Genomic DNA, 21823 nt, shown 5'->3' on the forward strand with positions numbered 1-21823 from the left:
AGTTCCTGGTTTCGAATCACCTGCATTTTTTTTAAAGTATCCAGTGTTAACTGCCTAGATTTTCTTTTTCTTTCTTTAAGGAGTTCAGTGTAAGTTCGAATAGATGCGATCACACTCCTTTTTACGTTCGCACTCCGTTCCCGATCGTGGTCCATTTCGCAGAGTTCGTCAGTCAATGTCTCTAGTTTGCAATGATACGCTGTAAATCGGCCGTTTTCATATCTCTCAGAGGACCTTCTTCGTTTTCTTTCTCCTCCTTTGGATGTTTACTTAATTGTTCGGCTAATTCTTTTAAGTCTTCATTTGAAAGTGGTTTACCATGGCTCTCTAAGACTTCTGTCACATCTTCAGCTGTAATATCGTCCACTCCCACTTCTCGCGCAAGCTTGGTCTTCAATAGCATTCTCCTCTTGCTTTAATTCCTCGAAGTCGTGCATAAATGCTGGAAGAAGTTTTCGCCATGCTCCTTTTAAACACTTTGCTGACACGCCGTTCCAAGCTGTCTCGATGTTGTTAATGCCCTTCAAAATATCGAATGACCGCCAATAGTATTTAATAGTTTTTCCTTAAGTGTCCAAGACGCTTACCATTTCCATAAATGTTATACGGAGGTAATAGGCTTTGAAGATTGATATAATCCCCTGATCCATCGGTTGCAAAAGCGGTGTTGTTTTGGGGGGCATGTAAACAACCTTGACATCCAATGGTGTTCTTACTTCAGCAAGGTTTTGAGGATGTTCAGGGGCATTATCCAAGAGAAGCAATGCCTTCGCTGACAAATCATTTTCTTTACAGAAGCGAAACACGGTAGGACAAAAATAATTTGTGTACCAATCTATAAAAACGTCTTGTGTAACCCAAGCTTTCTTGTTCCATTTCCAATAGACTGGCAGCATGGCTTTTAGACCCTTGAAGGCGCGTGGTGTCTGTGAATGGTACACCAACATTGGTTTAAGCTTCAAAGTTCCGGAGACATTTGCACCTAACAAAAGCGTAAGTCTATCTTTTGCAGCTTTAAAACCTGGAGCGGAACGTTCTTCACAGGAAATGAAGATGCGTGATGACAAGTTTTTCCAGTAGAGCGCAGTCTCATCATCATTAAAAATGAGATCAGTAGGATAACTTCCTTGTTCTACACAGTCTTGAAATTCTTTGGGAAAAGCAGCCGCTGCAGCAACATCTCCACTTGCCACCTCACCACATAATTTGACACTGTGACACTTACTTCGAGACTTAAATCTCATGAACCAATCTTTGCTTCCTAAAAATGTTTCTTCGCCTCCATCTCTCTTTTTAAGATCCTCAAAAATTGTTTTTGCTTTCTCACTTATAACAGTCTGCGTCAGAGGAATGTTTTTCTGATTCAAGTCATCCACCATAATGATCATAATTTTTCCATTTTTTCATGAAGTTTACCCCTGCTATAACTTACATGCTTTGCATTTAGTGCTGCCGTAGATTGTTGCGCAGACTGTTTTATTCTATCTGCATTTTTAGTAAGTATGAACTTACCTCCATCGACTGTAGTAACAGTCGATGGAGGTAAGTTCATACTTCTACAGACATTAGCATGTGTCTGCCCATCTTTCATGCTTCGAATCACCTCCATCTTCTTTTCAAGTGTGATTGATTTTCGTGCCTTCTTAACACCAAGTTCTGCTAATTTTTCTGCACTTCTATTATCAGACATGGTATGTCTCATAATATACGTACTTTATCAATTTTAATACGTATGTACATAAAAAAATTAAATAGAATAATTAGGTAGATTCAACATTAAAACTATGTTTGATACATATACGTCGTAGCAGTTCGGTAAACACTCAAACACTAGTGCCTGCTAGCGTCGTTTCTCAGTCAACCACACTACAGTAAGAAAGCACGCGCAGGTAACCGGCGTTATTGTGAATCAGCGTAAACCGAGGGCTGCCTGTATTTTCATGATCATATCTCGTGCCTCCTTTGCAATTGCTTACGTTTTTTTTTTTTTTTTTTTTTCATTTTAAAGTATTTTCCCAACCTTAATCGTGAGTAAAAAATTAGTGAGCAAAAAAAAAAAAGTGGAAGTGTGAAAATGATTCGAAAAATAATCTCATTGTTGGAAGAAAAGTTTGCAATAATAAAGAAAAATGAACAAGGCAAGTCCAGAACAAAGAAACAGAATAGGGCTAAAACACAAAAATGGGCGAATCAACTATAAGAGCATATAGCCTACATAGCGAATCAACTTTAAGCAAAGCTACTAAATACTCGTACAAAGAGAAATGTAAGGCTGCTTCAAGCTTATCATGCATGTACTCGAAATCATATTATAATGATTGAATTAGAGCTACGTCTTTTTACATGGATCCCAGATTGTAACCCAAAACGGATCCCGCTAAGCATTGACCTTATTAAATCAAAAGCATTAAGTCTCTTTGCAACCTTGAAAGAAAGGGCTATAAATGATGGAAAAGAAGAAGAATTCAACGCTAGTGCTGGGTGGTTTGAGCCTTTCAAAAAGAGAAATAGCCTACATAATGTTCTAATCACAGGCGAAGTTGTAAGTGCAGATAAGGAGGTGGCCGCAAATTATCCAGAGATTTCGAAGAAAATTGTAGAAGAAGGGGGGGGGAGGATATTGGTCACAATACCCTTCCCCTTTCTTCCACATTTCATCGACAAATACTTAATGTCGATAAGACCGGTCTTTTTTTTTGAAAGTGAATGCCTTCCAAGACTTTTCTAGCCAAATCAGAGAAATCTTAGCCTGGTTATGAAGTCCCAAAGTCGAATGAAATTACTGCTAGAAATATACGAGCCGATTAGAAGCACATTCTTACACATTGTGCAAATGATTTTAGAGACTTTTCAAATGAATCCAAGTTAATTAAATGTCATTCTGAGAAATGAGGGATTCCGACCTGCTAAATCTAGATGCACAGCGGGAAGATCCTGAAGAATATGAAGAAAATTTAATCACTGACAAGCCCAAAGAGGTTTCACAGAAACAATTTGAAAATATTTTTCGTACAATCGAAGTTTTTAAGCAGAAATGCTTAGATGCTGACCCTAATCTTCATCAGGGTCAGCATTATAAATATCAGGCTACCAAAGAAGCAGTAAAATTTGCAGAAGTAGTAGAAGAGGTAATAGAGTCATACCTTTCAGTTGTATGAAAAATGGAAACAGAATACCCGCCAAACTACGTTAGCATAATTCTTTGTTAAGAAGTAGAGTAATAAATTTATATTCTGAATATGTTTTATTGTCTTTCAGCTTCATAGTTTCCCTTTAACTATGAGATATATCCTAATTCTTTTATTAAAAAAAATTAAGGGTCAAAAAACAAATTTGAGGAACGAATTATACTTTTTTCCCATAGGTTATTATATTCGATTAGTGCTTTTTCGATTAATGCATCTGTTTTAAAGAACGCATTAGGGGCATTCATCGAGGGAATGCTGTAGTGAACTATACACCAACGAAATGCGTATTGTTAACACGATCAACCAACAGATATTACAAACAAACAAAAAAAATGCTAAATTGTTTTCAAAATGACAGTGCGTGCGTGCGTGCGTATGTGTGTGTGTGTGCGTGCGTGCGTGAGTGTGTGTGTGTGTTAAGCTTTTATCTCGCAGTAACCTCTTCGACGCTTTGCAAGTCAACAGCTGATAAAACATTTCACAGGTTGTGATTAAGTTATTCTTGCTTTTATGTATACTACAGGATGTAAAGAAATAGGAGTATCCGATATAGAAAAAAATTTAATAATTTGCACTATTTTTTTAAAGACCTGAAGATTGTTGTATATGCAGGCGTAGACTTCTGTGGCTAATTGGTTCAAAAGATATATTTCGGATTACACCACATATTTTATTATTCAGTTATACAAAATACTGAAATAATAGTTCCCGACAAGTTTCGTAAATCGTAGGATTTACATCTTCAGGGGATAAATAGTATAACTTAAAGTTTAAACGAGAGAATTAATAAACACAAATCATTAACCGTCTGGCTATTCATAAACTCAAATAACAAAATGCAGATATGAAACCTTATTGATGTTGAACAATACTGGACGATGTCACGTGTTCTTGTTCTCGTTCATACCATCTGAGCTCAGATTGAGGTAGATTTTTTATTAGAGCTGACCATATTTGATGGAGAATTAAACCTTGATTTTTATTGCATTGGGTTGGTTTTTTTAGTATATTAGCAGCTTCTTTAAATTTCCTTATATAACTGTTGTTTTCTATGTATGACATCGTCGTTTGCCAGAGTACATTGTGTCCAGTGGAAGTGGTATGAAAAGCAAGACTCGTTTTTTGTTCACTTTTGTATTGTACGTCTTTTTGGTGTTCAGCCATGCGTATTTCTCCAGATCTTCCTGTCTGTCCTACGTAGCAAATCCCGCAGGATCAATGGATTTTGTAGACGTAGACTCCTGGTTTTTTAAAAGGATGATGAGGTGGTTTTGGTAGATGTAGGAATCTTGAGAGATTTTTTCCATAGGAAGGAAGGATAGATTTATGTTGTGTTTGTTCATTAATTTGGCTGGCTTATCTGTAACATTTTTGATACAAGGAAGCGAGATTGTATTTTTGTAATCCTGTTTTATTGTGTTGTTAGTTGGAGGCATTTTAAGGATTCTCTTGATGGTTTTTGTTTCATACCCATTCTGTTGGAGGATTTGTGTTAAGTATTTTAGTTCTTCATTACATCTTTCATGTGTGCTGGAGATATTGTATACTCTGTCTCGAAGAGTTTTAATTATGCTTATTTTTTGTGAAGGATGGTGGTGTGAGGCTGCATTTAGAAATCTTCCTGTATTGGTCGGCTTCCTATATACTGAGAATGAGAGTTTATTTTCTTCATTACCTTCTAATAGAATATCTAGAAAAGGAAGTTTTTTATTTTCTTCTTGTTCTAAAGTGAATTTTATGGTGTTGAGAAAATTGTTGAGATAATCTTTGAAATTGATAAGTTCATCTGTTGTTCCATTGAATATGATGAAAATATCGTCCACATAGCGTATCCTTCACAAAAAATAAGCTTAATTAAAACTCTTCGAGACAGAGCATACAATATCTCCAGCACACAAGAAAGATGTAATGAAGAACTAAAATACTTAACAGTATTTTAGTTCTTCAACAGAATGGGTATGAAACAAACACCATCAAGAGAATCCTTAAAATGCCTCCAACTAACAACACAATAAAAGAGGATTACAAAAACACAATCTCGCTTCCTTGTATCAAAAATGTTACAGATAAGCCAGCCAAATTAATGAACAAACACAACATAAAAGTATCCTTCCTTCCTATGGAAAAAATCTCTCAAGATTCCTACATCCACCAAAACCACCTCATCATCCTTTTAAAAAACCAGGAGTCTACGTCTACAAAATCCATTGCTCCTGCGGGATTTGCTACGTAGGACAGACAGGAAGATCTGGAGAAATACGCATGGCTGAACACCAAAAAGACGTACAATACAAAAGTGAACAAAAAACGGGTCTTGCTTTTCATACCACTTCCACTGGACACAATGTACTCTGGCAAACGACGATGTCATACATAGAAAACAACAGTTATATAAGGAAATTTAAAGAAGCTGCTAATATACTAAAAAAACCAACCCAATGCAATAAAAATCAAGGTTTAATTCTCCATCAAATGTGGTCAGCTCTAATAAAAAATCTACCTCAATCTGAGCTCAGACTGTATGAACGAGAACAAGAACACGTGACATCGTCCAGTATTGTTCAACATCAATAAGGTTTCATATCTGCATTTTGTTATTTGAGTTTATGAATAGCCAGACGGTTAATGATTTGTGTTTATTAATTCTCTCGTTTAAACTTTAAGTTATACTATTTATCCCCTGAAGATGTAAATCCTACGATTTACGAAACTTGTCGGGAACTATTATTTCAGTATTTTGTATAACTGAATAATAAAAAATGTGGTGTAATCACCGAAATATATCTTTTGATTGTTGTATAGTTTATTAACTCCCAAAAGGACGCATTCGAAGGTGAACGAAGAGGGATAAAACTGTTCTTTAAGTTTGGAGTTGATGGGCCATGACTAGCTGATGAATGCGTCTTAAAAGATTCAAAGAAAAGGTATTGAATTGTAGATGTCAAGTCTGATGAGTGGACCATGGAAGTATCCATAAAAATGCAATCATCAGAATTGGTGAGTGTCCGTTCATTAGTGAACCTAATTTCTCCTTTTATACTGGATCAAAAATTTTTGTGAGATTCTTACGAAAATTTCTTACAAATATTATCTCAAGTATGAAAACAGTATGTAAGTTTGGACGTCTTTACTATTTGCAGGAGGTCAATAGGTATTCAAAGCTAAAGTAATGTAATGCCTAAATAACACAATGATTTTTTGGATGCTAATGAGATGTTACTTCTGATATATTTATGTCAAAAAAGATTACATAATAGAATTATTCTGAAAAGACACATGCTGATATTGAGTTATCTTATTGAAGAATGGGTAGGAGAGCAGAACATGGATTTACAAAAGTAGATATTCTTAAAAAAATTATAAGATTCTCATAGATTCCTGTGGCACCCAACATTGCATACAATGATGATAAAGATCCATCCATCATTAACCGTAATGTGCGATTTACTAATTGCAAAAGACGGACAAAATCAACCATTATATGGAAGCTTATTAAGCTTACATAACATACCTTTGTACTAAATCAATCAAATACTTTAAAAATATCGAGAGCAACTGCTTGAGTTTCTTCAAATATTCCATAGTATTTGTTGTAAGGAGGATGACCTAAACAAGAATATCCCGTATCGAGCAAAGTGGGAAATTCATAAGTCGCTATTATTTATAAGTTGAGAGGTTTCAGTTAACGTAGATTTTGAATTTTAATGGTTTCATATTACCTTAGAAAGAGTTAATGCGAGAGAAACTGGACGGCAATTTAATTTGGTAGTCAAGATTTGTCTCCTTACTTAGGAACAGATTAGATACGGGAATCTTAAGAGGATCTTTTTAGCTCTGATTTGTCTTTCATTATTTTTAGTTGTGACAGCTTTTCTTCCCTTGCATATTTTCTAATCTACTTTTTGAAAGAGGAATGGAAGAGAAAGATTGATGGAGCTACCCCTTATGGAATAAGAAATATTTTAATAAAATGTATGATTCTTTACAGCCGGTATGCGAATTCACATTTCATGATACAGCAATATAGCAAAAATCACATATTACAAGGACAGCATGCAAATCTAAGGAGAAAACAACCATCCAGTACTGAGAGAATTGGTTGGTCCTGTACTCTCAGTTATGGCGTCATTAAAACATTACTTTTTTTCTGTTGTTACTACTTCCACCCACAAAGATTGTAAACTTATAGTATATTCTTATCGTGGGTAGGCTAATGCTTTTTAAAATTTTTATTAATTTTTATAATTTTGGCATTTTCAATTCAATTTTAGATGGTCCGGAAATCCTGCTTTACAGATCAAACAACCTTTACAAGCCCAGCCTCCAATAATCGTGGTTATTTCAATTATTTTTTGTTCTCCCAGCTTGAGCCAATCGTCTAAAATTACACTAAAATGATTATACGAACACGAATTTAAAGATTACACTAAAATGGTTAAACTCGAATTTAATGGAAAAGTATTAATGGAATCGTAATTAATGGAAAAGCATTTTTTTTTAAAAAAAGCGAGTCAAGGTTTCTGAGTATGAAAACAAATCAGTAATAGGAATTTAGGTTAATTTCGTAAGTATTCGACAAATCAATGCCTTTCAGTGTTGCTGTCTTCAGTGTTCTGGATATATCAAATTCCAAAATAATTAAATTTTTTACGATTTTTTTGTCATCCTGTAGATGTCGCTGACTCATCGTCTGAACAGTAGTGGCGTCATTGTGACTGGCAATATACATTAAGCTCTCAGTAATTAATTCGTTTTTTTAATTCATGTCTTTAAGCATAACCATAGACGATAATATTTTTCAAGATTAATGAGTGTCAGTTCAGAAGAAGTTTGCGCTGAGCAGGCAAGCATCGAAATGTTTTTATATTACTTACTAAAATCACTAATTTGCAATACTATTTAGTTTCGTATATCTTAACGCGACGATAGTCTTGTTTATCTGAAGTAGTTTTTCGAATTAAAACGCTATGGAGTCGAAGGGAGAATGCGAGAGAAGAAACCTAATTTGCAATTTCACGAATTTTTTCAGCCATTTGGCTAATCACATGTTACGGGAAATCAGGAAAACATAAATCAGAATTCGTATTTTTAAAATGCCCAGTGGAAAGTAGAACAATTATATATGTTTGTCATGTCATATCTAATCGCGTATGAATACTATATTGAATAGGTTAAAAGGTAAATATCTAATACTGTTTTTTTTTCCATTTTTTCTTCTTCTTTCTTTATTTTTTCTATACTGAAATCCATCGAAATTAACGCTGACTTTTAAAGTCTGTTTTATATAACATGAAAAATTGACTAGTTTAATATTTGGTTGTTTTCGTATCAGATGCAATATTAACTACGATGTAATATTTATTAGCCAAGAATTCGTCTGCAAATAGTAAAACGATGTCAAGAAAACTCGCCATATACATCAAATACATTTAATTAATTAATTATATTTATGACACGAATATATTAAATGACACCTGATTCAGCACCTCAAGAAGTCTATCAAACACTCGAAATGACAGACTGTGCTATTATTAGCGCAGACTATCATAATTACTTATAGATCATTTGATCCATCAAGAACTAAAGAAGCATTCTTCAGAGGCGTTAACTCGGAACTGTGAAACCCCCGCAATGCTCTGATTGTGAGGTTTCACGATCTTGGTTGCGCTCTCTCAGACACATTGGCATTTGTCAAGTATATCTTTTGATAGTATGTATGCTTCCTGTATTTTTGTAAGGCATTAAAGTCTGCTATAGTTATTGTACGTTTAAAATCACTGCCTGGACAATGCTCTGGAGTCATTGTAGCTGGACAGCCGTTTAAAAATGGATCCATACGTGGAAAGGTAAATAAATATATAATTTTGATGTTTAATGAAAATTAATATTCTAAATCAAAATTTATTTTTATGTTAATTAATTTATATTAATTAACATAAATTCTTTGAAGAAAGACAACAAAAACTAGCGTGATTTGCATTGAAATATCAACTTCAAATGACTTCGAATTTTCTTATAATATTTATTGTAAGAATGTTCTTGAGCGAAAAAAAAAAACAAATTTCTGACAACGTGCACACAACCCGGAGTGATACTTACAGTTGTCTCGTCTTCATGCAGCACCTGGTCGTATTCACTCATTGCCACACAGAAGATAATTGCTGTGACATCTTCAAAACAATGAATCCATTTCTTCCGCTCCGATCTTTGTCCACCAACGTCAAACAATCTGCAACAACACAAACAGGTTATATTTCTTATTTAGTAAGGTGTGTTTAGAAATAAGCTTTTCTTTAAATAAAAAATACAATGAAAAGTGAATAAAGCAGTATGTGTGTGTGTGTGTGTAAGGGCACGGGCTTGAACATTAGGTTGCAGAAAAGTAAGCAACAGCTGAAGCTATTTCTTTGTATACTATCTATTTATCGAACTGAAGTTGGCGTGGAACACACATAATGTCAGCAAGGGGGTTAGATGCATTTTAGTTACTGCCGAATATGCATATATTTACTTTTGATCACTGGTCTCGTTTTTTATTAAACAGAGATTTAATATCCGAGTTAATTCTGATTTCTGAATATATAAAGATGCGAGTTTTTAACATAGCTTGGAAATGAAAGCTTGGGTTTCTTTAAGATGGGTAGATATACAGTGATTTTCTAAATGCTTGACCGGTGTAAGACTCTCTATGCGATCAATTATTGGAAGAAAGGTGATATTAGATTTGTAAACTTCAGGGTTCCTTATAGTTGGGCCAATATGATAAAGCTTTAGCTTGATAATGATTTCTTTTCACCCAAGAAATTGTCACGTGCAGGTATTTTGATGAAAAGGGGAAAAAATACAAAAACAGTCAGCAAGGGTTCCCATCGCTCTCCCACCAGTTACTGTAGAACCCAGACTTAGAGAAAAGAAAAGCATTCAGCATAGCTACTCTCTAATCTGTAGTTGTGTGTTTGCTATTTAGATCCATGGCCCATGCACATTAAATGCATTTTTAGTGCAGGTAAGCAGTCCGTACATTATCAGATTCTATTATTAGAACCTTTCCCACATGCATACATAGATTATACACAAACAATCATACCAACATCCAACCCAGCAATAATGACATTCTAAAAATACTAAAACATAGAGCCAGAGATCAGCTGATGTCCCTAAAATAAAAACGCTGCATTCCCTATTTCTCTCCCCTTCTCTAAATACACAATACCATAGAATAGCAAAATTATTCCTACTCCTATTCAAACCACACATTAAATTAGAAATTCTCGGTTAACTTGAAGTTAAACTCCATCCTCTATATCACTCAAGAGTATGAAGTGTTCTGTGCTTACATATTGACCCGCCATGTACACACAGGGCATGATCTGTGTGTACATCTGTTTGGTAGAATATAAGAAATACTTTCGCTGACATCATAATGGCAATTTATGACTGATACACCATGCTTTCTCCACTTCTTCAGGATAATATGAAAGTAAACAACAGTTCTACATACTGTAGATGTGTTTCAACTCATAGAGACTATTCTGGGAATTAGCAGCGGCAATGACGCACTCCACAAACCTAAATAATTATGGCTGCATTAATTTACCAAAATTTTGAGAGACATTCATTTTAAGACTGGCTCCAACCTAACAACTGCAGACTTCTTTTTATACAATAGAGGGCGCACCAAAATAGGATGTTAGTTCGCATCATCTACAATTTTAAATTGTTTCCGCTATTGTTTGATTGTTAGTGCCTATATATTGTAAGAATTTGATCTTGCTCCGATTTGAAATACAGAGAAATACTGGCAGCTAAATAAATTTTATTTTATTTCATTCCCACCGCATTGCTTGATACTGGTAAACCTAAGATCAACGAAGAGAAAATGAAGATTAGAGAAAGAAATATAGTTTGAGTTATGAAGTATCCAAGGAAAACGGCTTGTTCACTATTTAGATTGCGAAAATAAAGTCTCAGAAAACATCCAAAGTGGTAGCTAGAAGTGGCACTCAAAACTGGAAAACGATAAAGAAGCAAATGGTTGCAACAAAGGTGGCAAAAATTTTTGAAGGTAGAGGAGATCATGAAGAGAACATTTTGGATTAGGAATCTTCTGACACAGAATGTACAAAAAAAAAAAAAAATGCCACCTTCGGGACGGAAGAAGTCATGTAGGGGTGAAGTAAATCTCCGAGCGAGACCAAACCTAATTTCTTGGAATGTATCGATATTTGAACAGTTGGTGTTAAGCCTACCAGTTAAGATTCTGTTGAAAAAAAAAAGTCGGATCGAAATGTCTACAAGTAGTGGTACACATTACTGATAGTTGTATTAAGACGACAAATGTTGGTGAAGTTCTTTTTTTTTATGATAATCCGTACACGAGAGGTTACTCAACCAAGTAACTTAGCACTGTACGTTTTATGAGTTTGAATTTGGTGTTGAATTGTGAAGGAATGTTTAATGGAAGCTTCAGCTTTTAACAAATTTAGAGGAGATTGTGGCAATTATCTACGCACATTTTTATGAAGAGTGAACATAGAAATATTTCCAGAAAATGAAAGCAGCAGAAATTGAACATTATGTATGAAAGAGAAGGCTTTAGCGAATTACCTGAGAGATGTTCATTAATCAACTTATATGCTTTCTTCTGTATTGAGTCAACTATATAAAAATAAAATTGCGATATAGGAAAGGAGTCAAACTCTGGAGCAAGCACAACCTTCAGATCAATTGGAAAAATGCCATGACGACTACGAGACATTTTATATCATGTTTGGACAGAATGTTCTTATCTCTTTTTAACGAAAAATTGAAATGCGCATTGTTTGTTGCATTTTTGAAATGGTTGGAAGACATCAAGATGATTCATTCAAAAATTGGAGTAAAAGTAAGATGCCAGGAGACCGGATTTTTTTTTTTTTTTTTTTTTTACGTTTTTGTAAGTAAAGATGAACTAGAACTATCTGAATGGAAATGAGAAGACAGGGTTGGAAAAAAGGTTCAACTAATATTTTTGGCACAAGACCAGAAATAACTATTTGTACACGATGTCCTATTTTCCCACTCAAAATTAGATTTGGATTTTTTTAGTCGCAACTATTTAGAGGTGAAATTTTCGATGAAATGTAACTGCAATGTGCTTGTTTTTCAGCTGTACAGCCGTGGTACAATTCTTGAAGAACCAAGGCATAGATAAAAGATGAGAATTTAAGGCGAAATGAGGAATAAACTTGTCGATGTCACCAATAATAGTTGTTTCAACAATGCATTCAGCGCAAATTCAGAAAACAATAATTCAACCAAAAAAATTAGGAATCGCGAAATTTGTCCCACTTAGCATTGTTATAATTGCAGACAGAATGTAGATGTAGGTGTGTGAATGTCTCTCCACTAAATTAACTAGAGTTGGTACGAGTGGTAAACAACATACCTTTTATACTTGAAATTGTCATTAATAAGAAGCTATTGTCTGAAAAGTGATTATGGTTTTCACTCTGATAGGCATATGAAAACTTTTGTGCGAGACTATTGGTGATAGCAAATAGCTCGATATATCTACCCTCTTGTACAGGGGTATCTAGTATGACAGATTGTATTTTTGTTGTTTATTTATCGTATAGATTTATTGTTGCATTTTATGAATTTTGGTTTTTGTGAAAGATTTTTTTCTCATGCCATCTCATTAAATCATATACTGTATGTGCTGTAATTCGGGTTAAAGGAGGTCTAACATGGTATTAAATAAACGTTTCTAATTCAGTCGCTGGTATGTGTAATTCCAGTACATCCAATCATGTGAAATCATAATCGACAATTGATCAACGTCTAAAGCAGTTGTCTCAATGTGACCATAAGACTGTATTAAACTGCTGGTTTTGGCGGACATAATAAAGATAAATAAATATATTACGTCGTTTATGATTGTATGGACAATATATATCATAAAATTTCTGGTCTAAATTAAATAGTTAAGGTTTTAAAAAATATTTTGATAAATATTTGCCAAATGTTGGCGCGAGCCGCTTATTCGACACCACTGGTCTAGAGTATTGCGGCAAAAATAAATAAATAAATGATAAGTAATGAGAATGAATTCGAAAAATATGGATAAGTAAAATATTTTTTAATTATCCATATCCACAAAGCAAATGAATCCATTTGTTCGAACATTCACATAAGCTTTAACTCGGAAACTCGTTTGCTGCTGATTGTCTTGTGAATTCATAAACATTATCAGATCAACTTCAATTTCAATTTCCAAAACAGAAAAAGTCTCTGCTGGAGCCAACTGAGAAGAATAAGAAGAGTGGTTGAATACAATTTGTGTAAATTATGCACTTCTTCCACCATTTCAAGGCTCCAGGTCGTTTACTGTTATCCATCCACTTCGTGGAAAATTTGATGCAGCTGCCCCCCCCCCCACACACACACACCACCACCACCACGCCTCTTTAAATCTCTTAACCAGCTAAAATGTTTGTGTTCGGGATAACGCGTCATACTCATTCGCTGTTTTTAACATTTCATACGTTTCGAAATAGAAGGTGAATAATACAGGAGTTCTCCACCCGCACGCATTCAATGATTTTGTACTATCTGCAGTAGTGTCATCTATCAGTCAATCCAGAAATGTTTTGAGGAGTATTTCGCAACATTTTAAGTGTTTTAAGTGAGGAAAAAGTGGGACTTTTTTTCCAGCTTTACATAAAACCTAATATTGAACCATTATTCATTCAAACACCATTCACAGAGAACATTCGTAAAAAAAAAAAAAAAAAAAAATCACTCGTATGTTTCTCTAGTTCCGACTCCCGGAGTTGAAACTCTCCTCTTTAGATACGTTTTATTTATCTATTTTTTTGACGCAACCTTATTATTTTCATTGATAAACAAACTCCTTTTCTGCCATATTTTCTGTGGTTTACAACCGTACAGTTATTCATGACAACCGGAAACCACCTTAACCCGTCCAGAATTCTAGGCAATTATATAGGTGTTTTAGGTTGCTAAGATGTAAGCAGAAAGACAGTCGCAACATACTACCTGCATCTGCGTTTGTGAACTGAGCTTTTAAGTTCAGTTTATTTCTTAGATGGGAGGAAAGAACTGCAGTTTCCTGTAATGACCAAAGAACTGCCACCTGGATCTTAATTAATATTTTCCGAACATTTTCCTCATTAAGAAATCAATACAGGTCAGTTCATGGATGATATCAAAAACAATAGCCTTCAATATTCTGTACTTTTAAGTTTAATATCAGTGATTTTATTAGGTTTTCATAAAGATAGCAAAATATAAAAATAATTATTCGACGCTTTTTATTCCCTAAACAGAAATTTTAGTATAATGAGAATTGAAAAGAGCTTCCGTAACTCAATCGAAGCCCTTTGCTCGGAAAGACTTGGGTTTGATTCCCGTCTATGACGTGAGGAACCTTTAGTTCAGGGGTTCCCAACCTTTTTGGTCCACGTACCCCCTTGGTTTTGTAGTAAATTATCTGGTACCCCTATTCATTGTAATAAGAAATAAATTCTTAAGTTTACCATGCAGGTTCAAAAAATATAAGAAATAAACAGCAATTAAGTCTTCATAAAAGCTTTATTCCGTAAATAAATCAATTACATTGTCATAAAATTGTAAAATCTTTATTAAACTGTAGTAAATCGACTAGTGAGACCCTTGATTCTGTTTCTTATCCACCAACAGTTTTATTCTTGGTACAGTTTTTGAAATAGATACCCGCATATCACGTTCAGGCTCCAGTTTGTTTCTTGTTTTGGACTTCATTGAAAACAGAACTGAGAATCCTGAATCACATAGATAAGTCGTTATAAATGGAATTATATCCATGTAAGCATGTTTGGTGATTGCGGGATATGCGTCTCCAAGTGTATACCAAAACGTTTGTAACTTCATTGATTGGAATTCAATTCGGAGTTTCTTGTTATTGCGGAGATCAATTAGCTCGTCTTTCACTGGGTCGTTGTCACTGCTTTTTTCTAAATCAATATGAAAAGGGTTACGTATCCAAACTTCATTCATTTGGTCAGGAGTAATTATTCTTGCAACTGCCTCTTTCAAAGTTTTTAAATGCAATATAATGCTATCACGAACTTCCTGTTTTAGTTCATATGCCGGATCTGAAGTGATTTCATCAAGAGATTTGAAATTGGCAAAGTTACCTAACTCCACCCTTCTTCCCCAGAGAGTCAATTTTTCTTGAAACGATTGTATCTTTTCTTCAGCCTCCGCGAGAATGACATCTGTACCTTGCAGTGAAATGTTCACAGAATTAAGAATTCCAAATACATCAGAAAGATAAGCCAGAGAAATCTCAAAGTTTGGATCTTTGAAATATGAAGCAAAAGCAGATTCTTTTTTCGACTAAAAAAATTTCAATTAAATTTCTAAATTCAAAAATCCTTCCTAAAACATTTCCTCTGGATAACCATCGTACTTCTGTATGAAACAGCAGTACGATATGATCTGCTCCAATCTCTTCACATGAAGATTTAAACACACAGTGATTCAATGATTTTGCTTTGATAAAATTCACAACTTGAACAACAACATCCAAAACGGCTTTCAAATTATGTGGAAGTGTTTTAGATGCTAAAGCATACTGGTGAAGGGTGCAATGGCTTGTAAAAATATTTGGGATGATTTCTTTAACTAAAGCGGTGAAACCTGATTTTTTCCTCAACATAGCGGGAGAACCGTCAATACAAATAGATTATTCTAATTCCCATGAAAGGCCATTTGAAAAATAAAATCATTCACCAAATTCATAATGTCCACTGCCTTTGTTGTTTCTTTCAAGGGTTTACAAAAAAGAAATTCCTCTTTTATTTCATTCTGATGTATATATCTAGTAAAAACAAGAAGCTGTGAGCAGTTAGAGACATCAGTTGATTCATCCAACTGTAAACTAATTCTTGCTGGACTTTTCTTGATTTCCTCCACTACCTGTATATGTATGTCTTCTGACATTTCTCTAATCCGATCACAAATTGTATTATTTGATAATGGTATTTGAGCAATTTTCTCTTTTGCTTCTTTACCACACATCAATTCAACCATGTCCATATCACACGGCTTCACTAATGTCTCAGCAATTGTATGTGGTTTCTTTTCTTTGGCGACCCTCAATGCGACGCGATAACTGGCCTCCAGTGCTGGCTTCTTCGGGGTAATAAATCCATGGTCAAGAAGTGTGATAATCTTACCAAATCGTGCTCGTTTTATTCTAAATGAGGACTCTGACTCGTTAGAAGGTTCGGGATGAACATTCTGAAGATGATCCCTCAATTTTAATGGCTTCATACTGTCATTGCTGAATATCTTTGAGCAAATGAAGCACTCCGGTTTTTGCACACCTTCTTTGTCAAGCACAAAAGTAAAACCATATTGCACATATGAATCTTGGTAACAACACCTTTCTTTGGCATGGCTATTCCTTGGGTCTGCAAAAATAATATTTTTTTGTATATAAATCCTGATCTAACCTTTCCTTTTTGAAAATAAGCTAAAAAATAAATAATATTTTAATGTATTTAAATCTTGATCTATCCCCATATTTTTAGAATAGGCTAAAAATAAACTATAAGCTACTTACGATTAGATTAAAATTTAGTCAGCAAAAGTAATTTAGCTAACCTATGTTTATCACTGAAACGTGTGTACTCTCAGCATATCGAAATGAAGCAGTTGGAGTGTGTATACAGTGCGTCACAAGCATGCGCAGGAGTTGCAGATGCCGCGGAGGCGTGCCTCGAGGGAACGCCGATCTGGCAATTTCACTAGCTATCTTGAATCTTAACCGGACATTTCGAGTTATCGGACCCTGCAGTGAGAAAAAAAGTCTATGCAACCTCACTGTGTCCGAAAAGAGACCTGAAATGTTGCTGGTGTGTGGCTGACAGACAGTACCAACATGGAATAGCCCGGAAATGTTGATAACATTTTTGGAATATATTAATAGCATAATATACTTTTACAGTTTATAATATAATTTACCATCTATTCACCGTACCCCCTGGACAAGTTTCCTGTACCCCCCGAGGGTACGGATACCCCAGGTTGGGAACCCCTGCTTTAGCTGGTCTCTTTCGACGAAAGGTGAGTTAACCGGTCTCATACTAAGATGGAGGGTTTTTCATCCCTCAAACACAGGCAAACCGGTCATAATATACTACGGCAAGGAAGACCACCGGAAACCCTTTGCTCATAATCAGCTCCCTAGTACGGTAGCATATACTACCCCCACCAGCCGTATGGTTGAGGGAATAGGATAGGGAAAATTGAAACATAATATATAATGTTCAGTTTTATATGCCAAAAAACAAAAAAAAAGATTTTAATGCTTACTTGAAATTTAAATTTTTAAATGAGAAATGCACTTCTACAATTCCAGTTGTTTTTACTCTCGTCCTCAAAATGTCTTGTTCTGTAGGCATGTACTCCTTCTTTCCGAGGCGTTCTAAATCATCCAGGAAACTACCAAGATAAAAATGAAACTGAAATATGTTTCACCGTAATAAATATAATTTTAATGATGAAGTACCAAAATGTTTAAACTAATCCGTTTAATCCAAATCGTTATTCTTAAAGAAAAACAATTTTAATTAAAGTTATAATATTTCCAACAATAATTTCAACAAGCAATTCTAAAATCGTTTAAAGGTTTCGCCGAGTATCGCTGATTTCAATAACATCTAAACACAATCCTGCATGAATATCTCGTGCATTATTTGCTTATGTGAAAGTCAGTACAAACAAAGGTGGTAGGATTTTTTCACCAGATACTAAACCGGAATGATAATGTAAATGCTGAACACTATCGTAGTTAACTGGATCGGTATCGGATAGCCATTCATCACAGGTGCTGTGGATTGTTGTGTGAAGGCAACACGTGGCACGAAGGTACCTTCCGCACTCTGTCAACGGACATGCGACGGTTACAGTATAGCCGGAAGTTCTGGACCATACTGCTCTGGTCTGGAATCTAGTGAAAATTGCTGACACAATTAAAAATAAAGAATGCACTACACTGTAGTTTTTCCCTGCTTCAAACTTAGTCAATTTCCTATTCGAACAAGAAACATTTATATGAACCAATATATAAACATCTTTGGTGATTATGGAAAAATAAATGATATGCACCAAAGTACAATCATATATTGTCTATGCATCTATATTAGAAAAGTCCTTAATCTCTGCTTAACGCTTGCTCGTAGACCCACACCATACCATGCAAGATTTCAAAACAATCCGACAGGATAGAATGGTTAATCCCTATTCCAGTAGTTTCCTATATCTATCTATATATATTGCATGTGATGTTTTGTTTGCTTGTTTCGCGGGCTGAAAAACTTGCGGGAGAAAAAAAAACCCTCTGCCACCGTATGAGGCCGGCTAACTCATCTTTAATTGAAAAGTAATGTCTTTCATATGAGTGTTTCTTACTTTCTTTTTTGAAATACTCGTATTATATAAATTTTATAATCAGACATACTTTTTTTTGCTAAAATTCAGTTTCTAAATATCGAAGATAATTTATTGCATTTATGTACACTAACCATGCTGTCAAAAGTATCGGCATATCCAAGAAATACAAACAAAATATGTCTTTTGTCGGGATCATAGCATTTAGTGTGTGGTTCATTTTCCACTTATTTCTAGGAGATTAATCTCAGTTTTCCGTGCAGAACTAACCTAGAGTTCTGTCAATGTTCAACACGTTATCCTGTTTCAATCCATAAGTGTTCAGTCAGGTTTAGATTGAGGTTCGGAGTCGGACATTCAATTAGGAATAGGTTGTTATTCTCAAAATGTTCCATACTTGATCTGTGAAAGGCACTACCTTATTGGAAAGGTATGACCATTCACTGTATATTATAAAAGGAAGTTGCAAGAAATATAACGTTCTCCAGACAGGTTTTAAAAAAAAATCTATTGGCAAGTCCAATTTTACGAAAATCATCCTTTTCTCTTCTTTCTGCCGCCATGCTTTACAAGTGAGAGAATGCATCCCTACCCCCTAACATCCCTAATTGCAACATCACCCACAGAAAAAGCTAATCTCCTGGCTTCACACTTTGCCTCCAATGCACGCATAACTGACAATGGCAAATACCCCCCAGTCATTCCAACTGCCCAACATACAATGCCCCCTGTATCCTTTTGCCAGAAAGAGATCATAAACTTGATCTGACTCCAATTGTCCTGAAGGTCTGTGCAGCAGAACTGACTCCTATCCTATATTCAACCCATCTAATTGCCGCCCTATCTCACTCACCTCAATCCTATCTCAAGTGATGTAGAAAACTATCAGTTCTCAACTCCTACTGTGCCTTGAAGATACCCAGCTATTAAGCGACCACGGTGACCTGCTCTCATATATCACCCATCTCCGGACATATGTCATGGAAAAATTTGGCGGATCCCAAATAGTTGCACTTGATATCTCTAAAGCCAGACCAGGTCTGGCACAAAGGCTTACTAAGCAAACTTCCATCATTTGGACTGTCTCCGGACTTCTGCAGATGGATTGCCAGTTTTCTGTCTGGACGCACACTATGTGTGATGGTAGATGACTCCCTATCCTCCCACCATCTAACTAATGCTGGGGTCCCACAGTTCTCTCACCGACCGTCTTTCCTCTTTATATCAGTGACCTACTTCAGTTGTCCTCCAACCCAATACATAGTTTTGCAGATGACAGCACATTGCACTCCTCCCTTTCATTTAAAAAACCTTACCCTATAGAACTCACTTCAATCCACAGAACATCAACCACAACTTCCCTTAATTCGGACCTCCAAGCATCCTCCAATGGGACTCAGAGAACCTCGTTAACCTCAACGCTAGTAAAATCCAGTTCTGTTTTATTTCCCACAAAAAAGAGCCATTTTCGGCCCAGTATTATTTTTGATAATAATGAAATTTCCAGACAAGATGAAATTTATCTTCTCGGAATTATCTTGACATCAGGCCTCTCCTGGCATAAACACATCACAACTATTGCATTCTCAGCTTCCAAAAACTAAGTTTTCTCTTTCGCTCAAGACTTTACTTCACCTCAAAGCAGCTGTTAACCATATAAAAATCACAAATCTGTTCTCACATTTGGAGTGGGCTCCTAAAAGCTCCCTCAAAATGCTTGACTGAATATAGAGGAGAGCAATTAGACTGATAAATAATCCATCACTTACCAACTAACTACTACCCCCACTTTCACATAGACGTTTAGTCTGTGCAATGTTTATATTTTATAAATATTTCTATGGAAAATGTTCATCTGAAACAGCATCAATAATTCCCCCACTCTGTACTAAGCCCACTGGAATACGTACAGCCGCCGACCAACATCCTTTCACAGTAGTACACCTTTAAACTCGCAGAACAAGTTTCTTTTCTTCCTCCTTCATCTCTGCTACTGCTATACTGTGGAATATTCACCCCCCCCCCGATGTTTTTCCCAAGGAATACAACATACAGGCTTTTAAATCAAATGTCATCAAGTTTCTCCTTTTCCATCCCACTACCCATGTACGGTACTAAAGTACTATAGGTTGACCAGCCAACCTCTCGCATATGGGCCCAACATAAAAAAAAATAAAATAAAATAAAAATTTACAGTATTGCTTTCCAGGTTTCGTCAGTTCTACCTATTCCTCCATTCGATTCATCTCGTTGGCATTTTCATCATCATACCAGTCTAAAGCCATCGAGTCCGATTTTTACTGTTTATGCTTCATCCTGCGTGCCATTTACGTTCAAATTGTACATGATACTTTACATTAGACGTATTACGTATATTTTTATGACGCCATCTGTGCGATTTGCGCAGCTCCTGGTTGAATGTTATGTGTACAGCGCGCTTCTATAGGTATATCAAAACTTTTGGCAACTATAATTATATTTTATTTTGTTTGGCGGGATTTCAGACGTCACTATTACTCTCTCTCTCTCTCTCTCTCTCTCTCTCTCTCTCTCTCTCTCTCTCTCTCTCTCTCTCTCTCTCTCTTTGTCTTATTTCCACTTGAAAAATAACTGCTTTTTTAAAAACAAATAAAATTCCCTAAAGTAAATGTGGATATTCCAACTGAAATTCGATGTTCGCAGACCATAAAACACACACCGTTCATTTTAATGTAGATCGCAACGCAATGGTTTTGGGACAACCTTTATATCACTTGCCAAGTTTTACGTGATCCTCTTTGTATAAACTTGAATTATAAGTAAAACCACGTCTGCGTTGAAAAATAAATATTTTCAAATGAATAAATAAGTAGGCTGGAACAGCAGTATTTTGGCTCAATCATGATTTATTTAAAAGCATAAATATATTGATACGCACTACACACACACACGCACATAGTTGGAAACTTAACAACTACGCGCATGAATTATTTCTAAATTATGGCATAGCTATCGGCCTGAGGGACATGAGAAGGTGGTACTCTCCCTTTGCAGGCTACGTGTTTGAATTCCACTATAGCACTTAATTTTTAGGCGGTTGGTAATTTACATCGTCCAATATGAGACAAACATCCTGCTTATCTGAAGGTTGAAGTGACTTGAAAAAATCATGATTGCTGTCTAGTTCAAACATGTTTATAACCTATTTTGTGTAT

At 35.4% G+C, this 21823-nt stretch overlaps 1 protein-coding gene across 1 annotated transcript in view; it reads right to left on the reverse strand.

Annotated features, from left to right (window-relative positions):
* LOC150103361 (guanine nucleotide-binding protein G(o) subunit alpha) overlaps positions 1-21823 on the reverse strand; it is a 147855-nt gene that overhangs the window by 11139 nt on the left and 114893 nt on the right. Inside the window, exons 5-6 of the mRNA XM_090397356.1 lie at positions 17553-17681; positions 9288-9417 (exon numbers count right to left, since the gene is read on the reverse strand). Of these exons, the coding sequence (XP_090253482.1) occupies positions 9288-9417; positions 17553-17681 (259 nt within the window). The remainder of the gene's footprint in view (positions 1-9287; positions 9418-17552; positions 17682-21823) is intronic.

Source organism: Typopeltis vanoorti, chromosome 9, assembly GCF_054136105.1.
Source record: "Typopeltis vanoorti isolate ZY-2024b chromosome 9, IOZ_Tvanoo_1.0, whole genome shotgun sequence".
Lineage (NCBI taxonomy): Eukaryota > Metazoa > Arthropoda > Arachnida > Uropygi > Thelyphonidae > Typopeltis > Typopeltis vanoorti.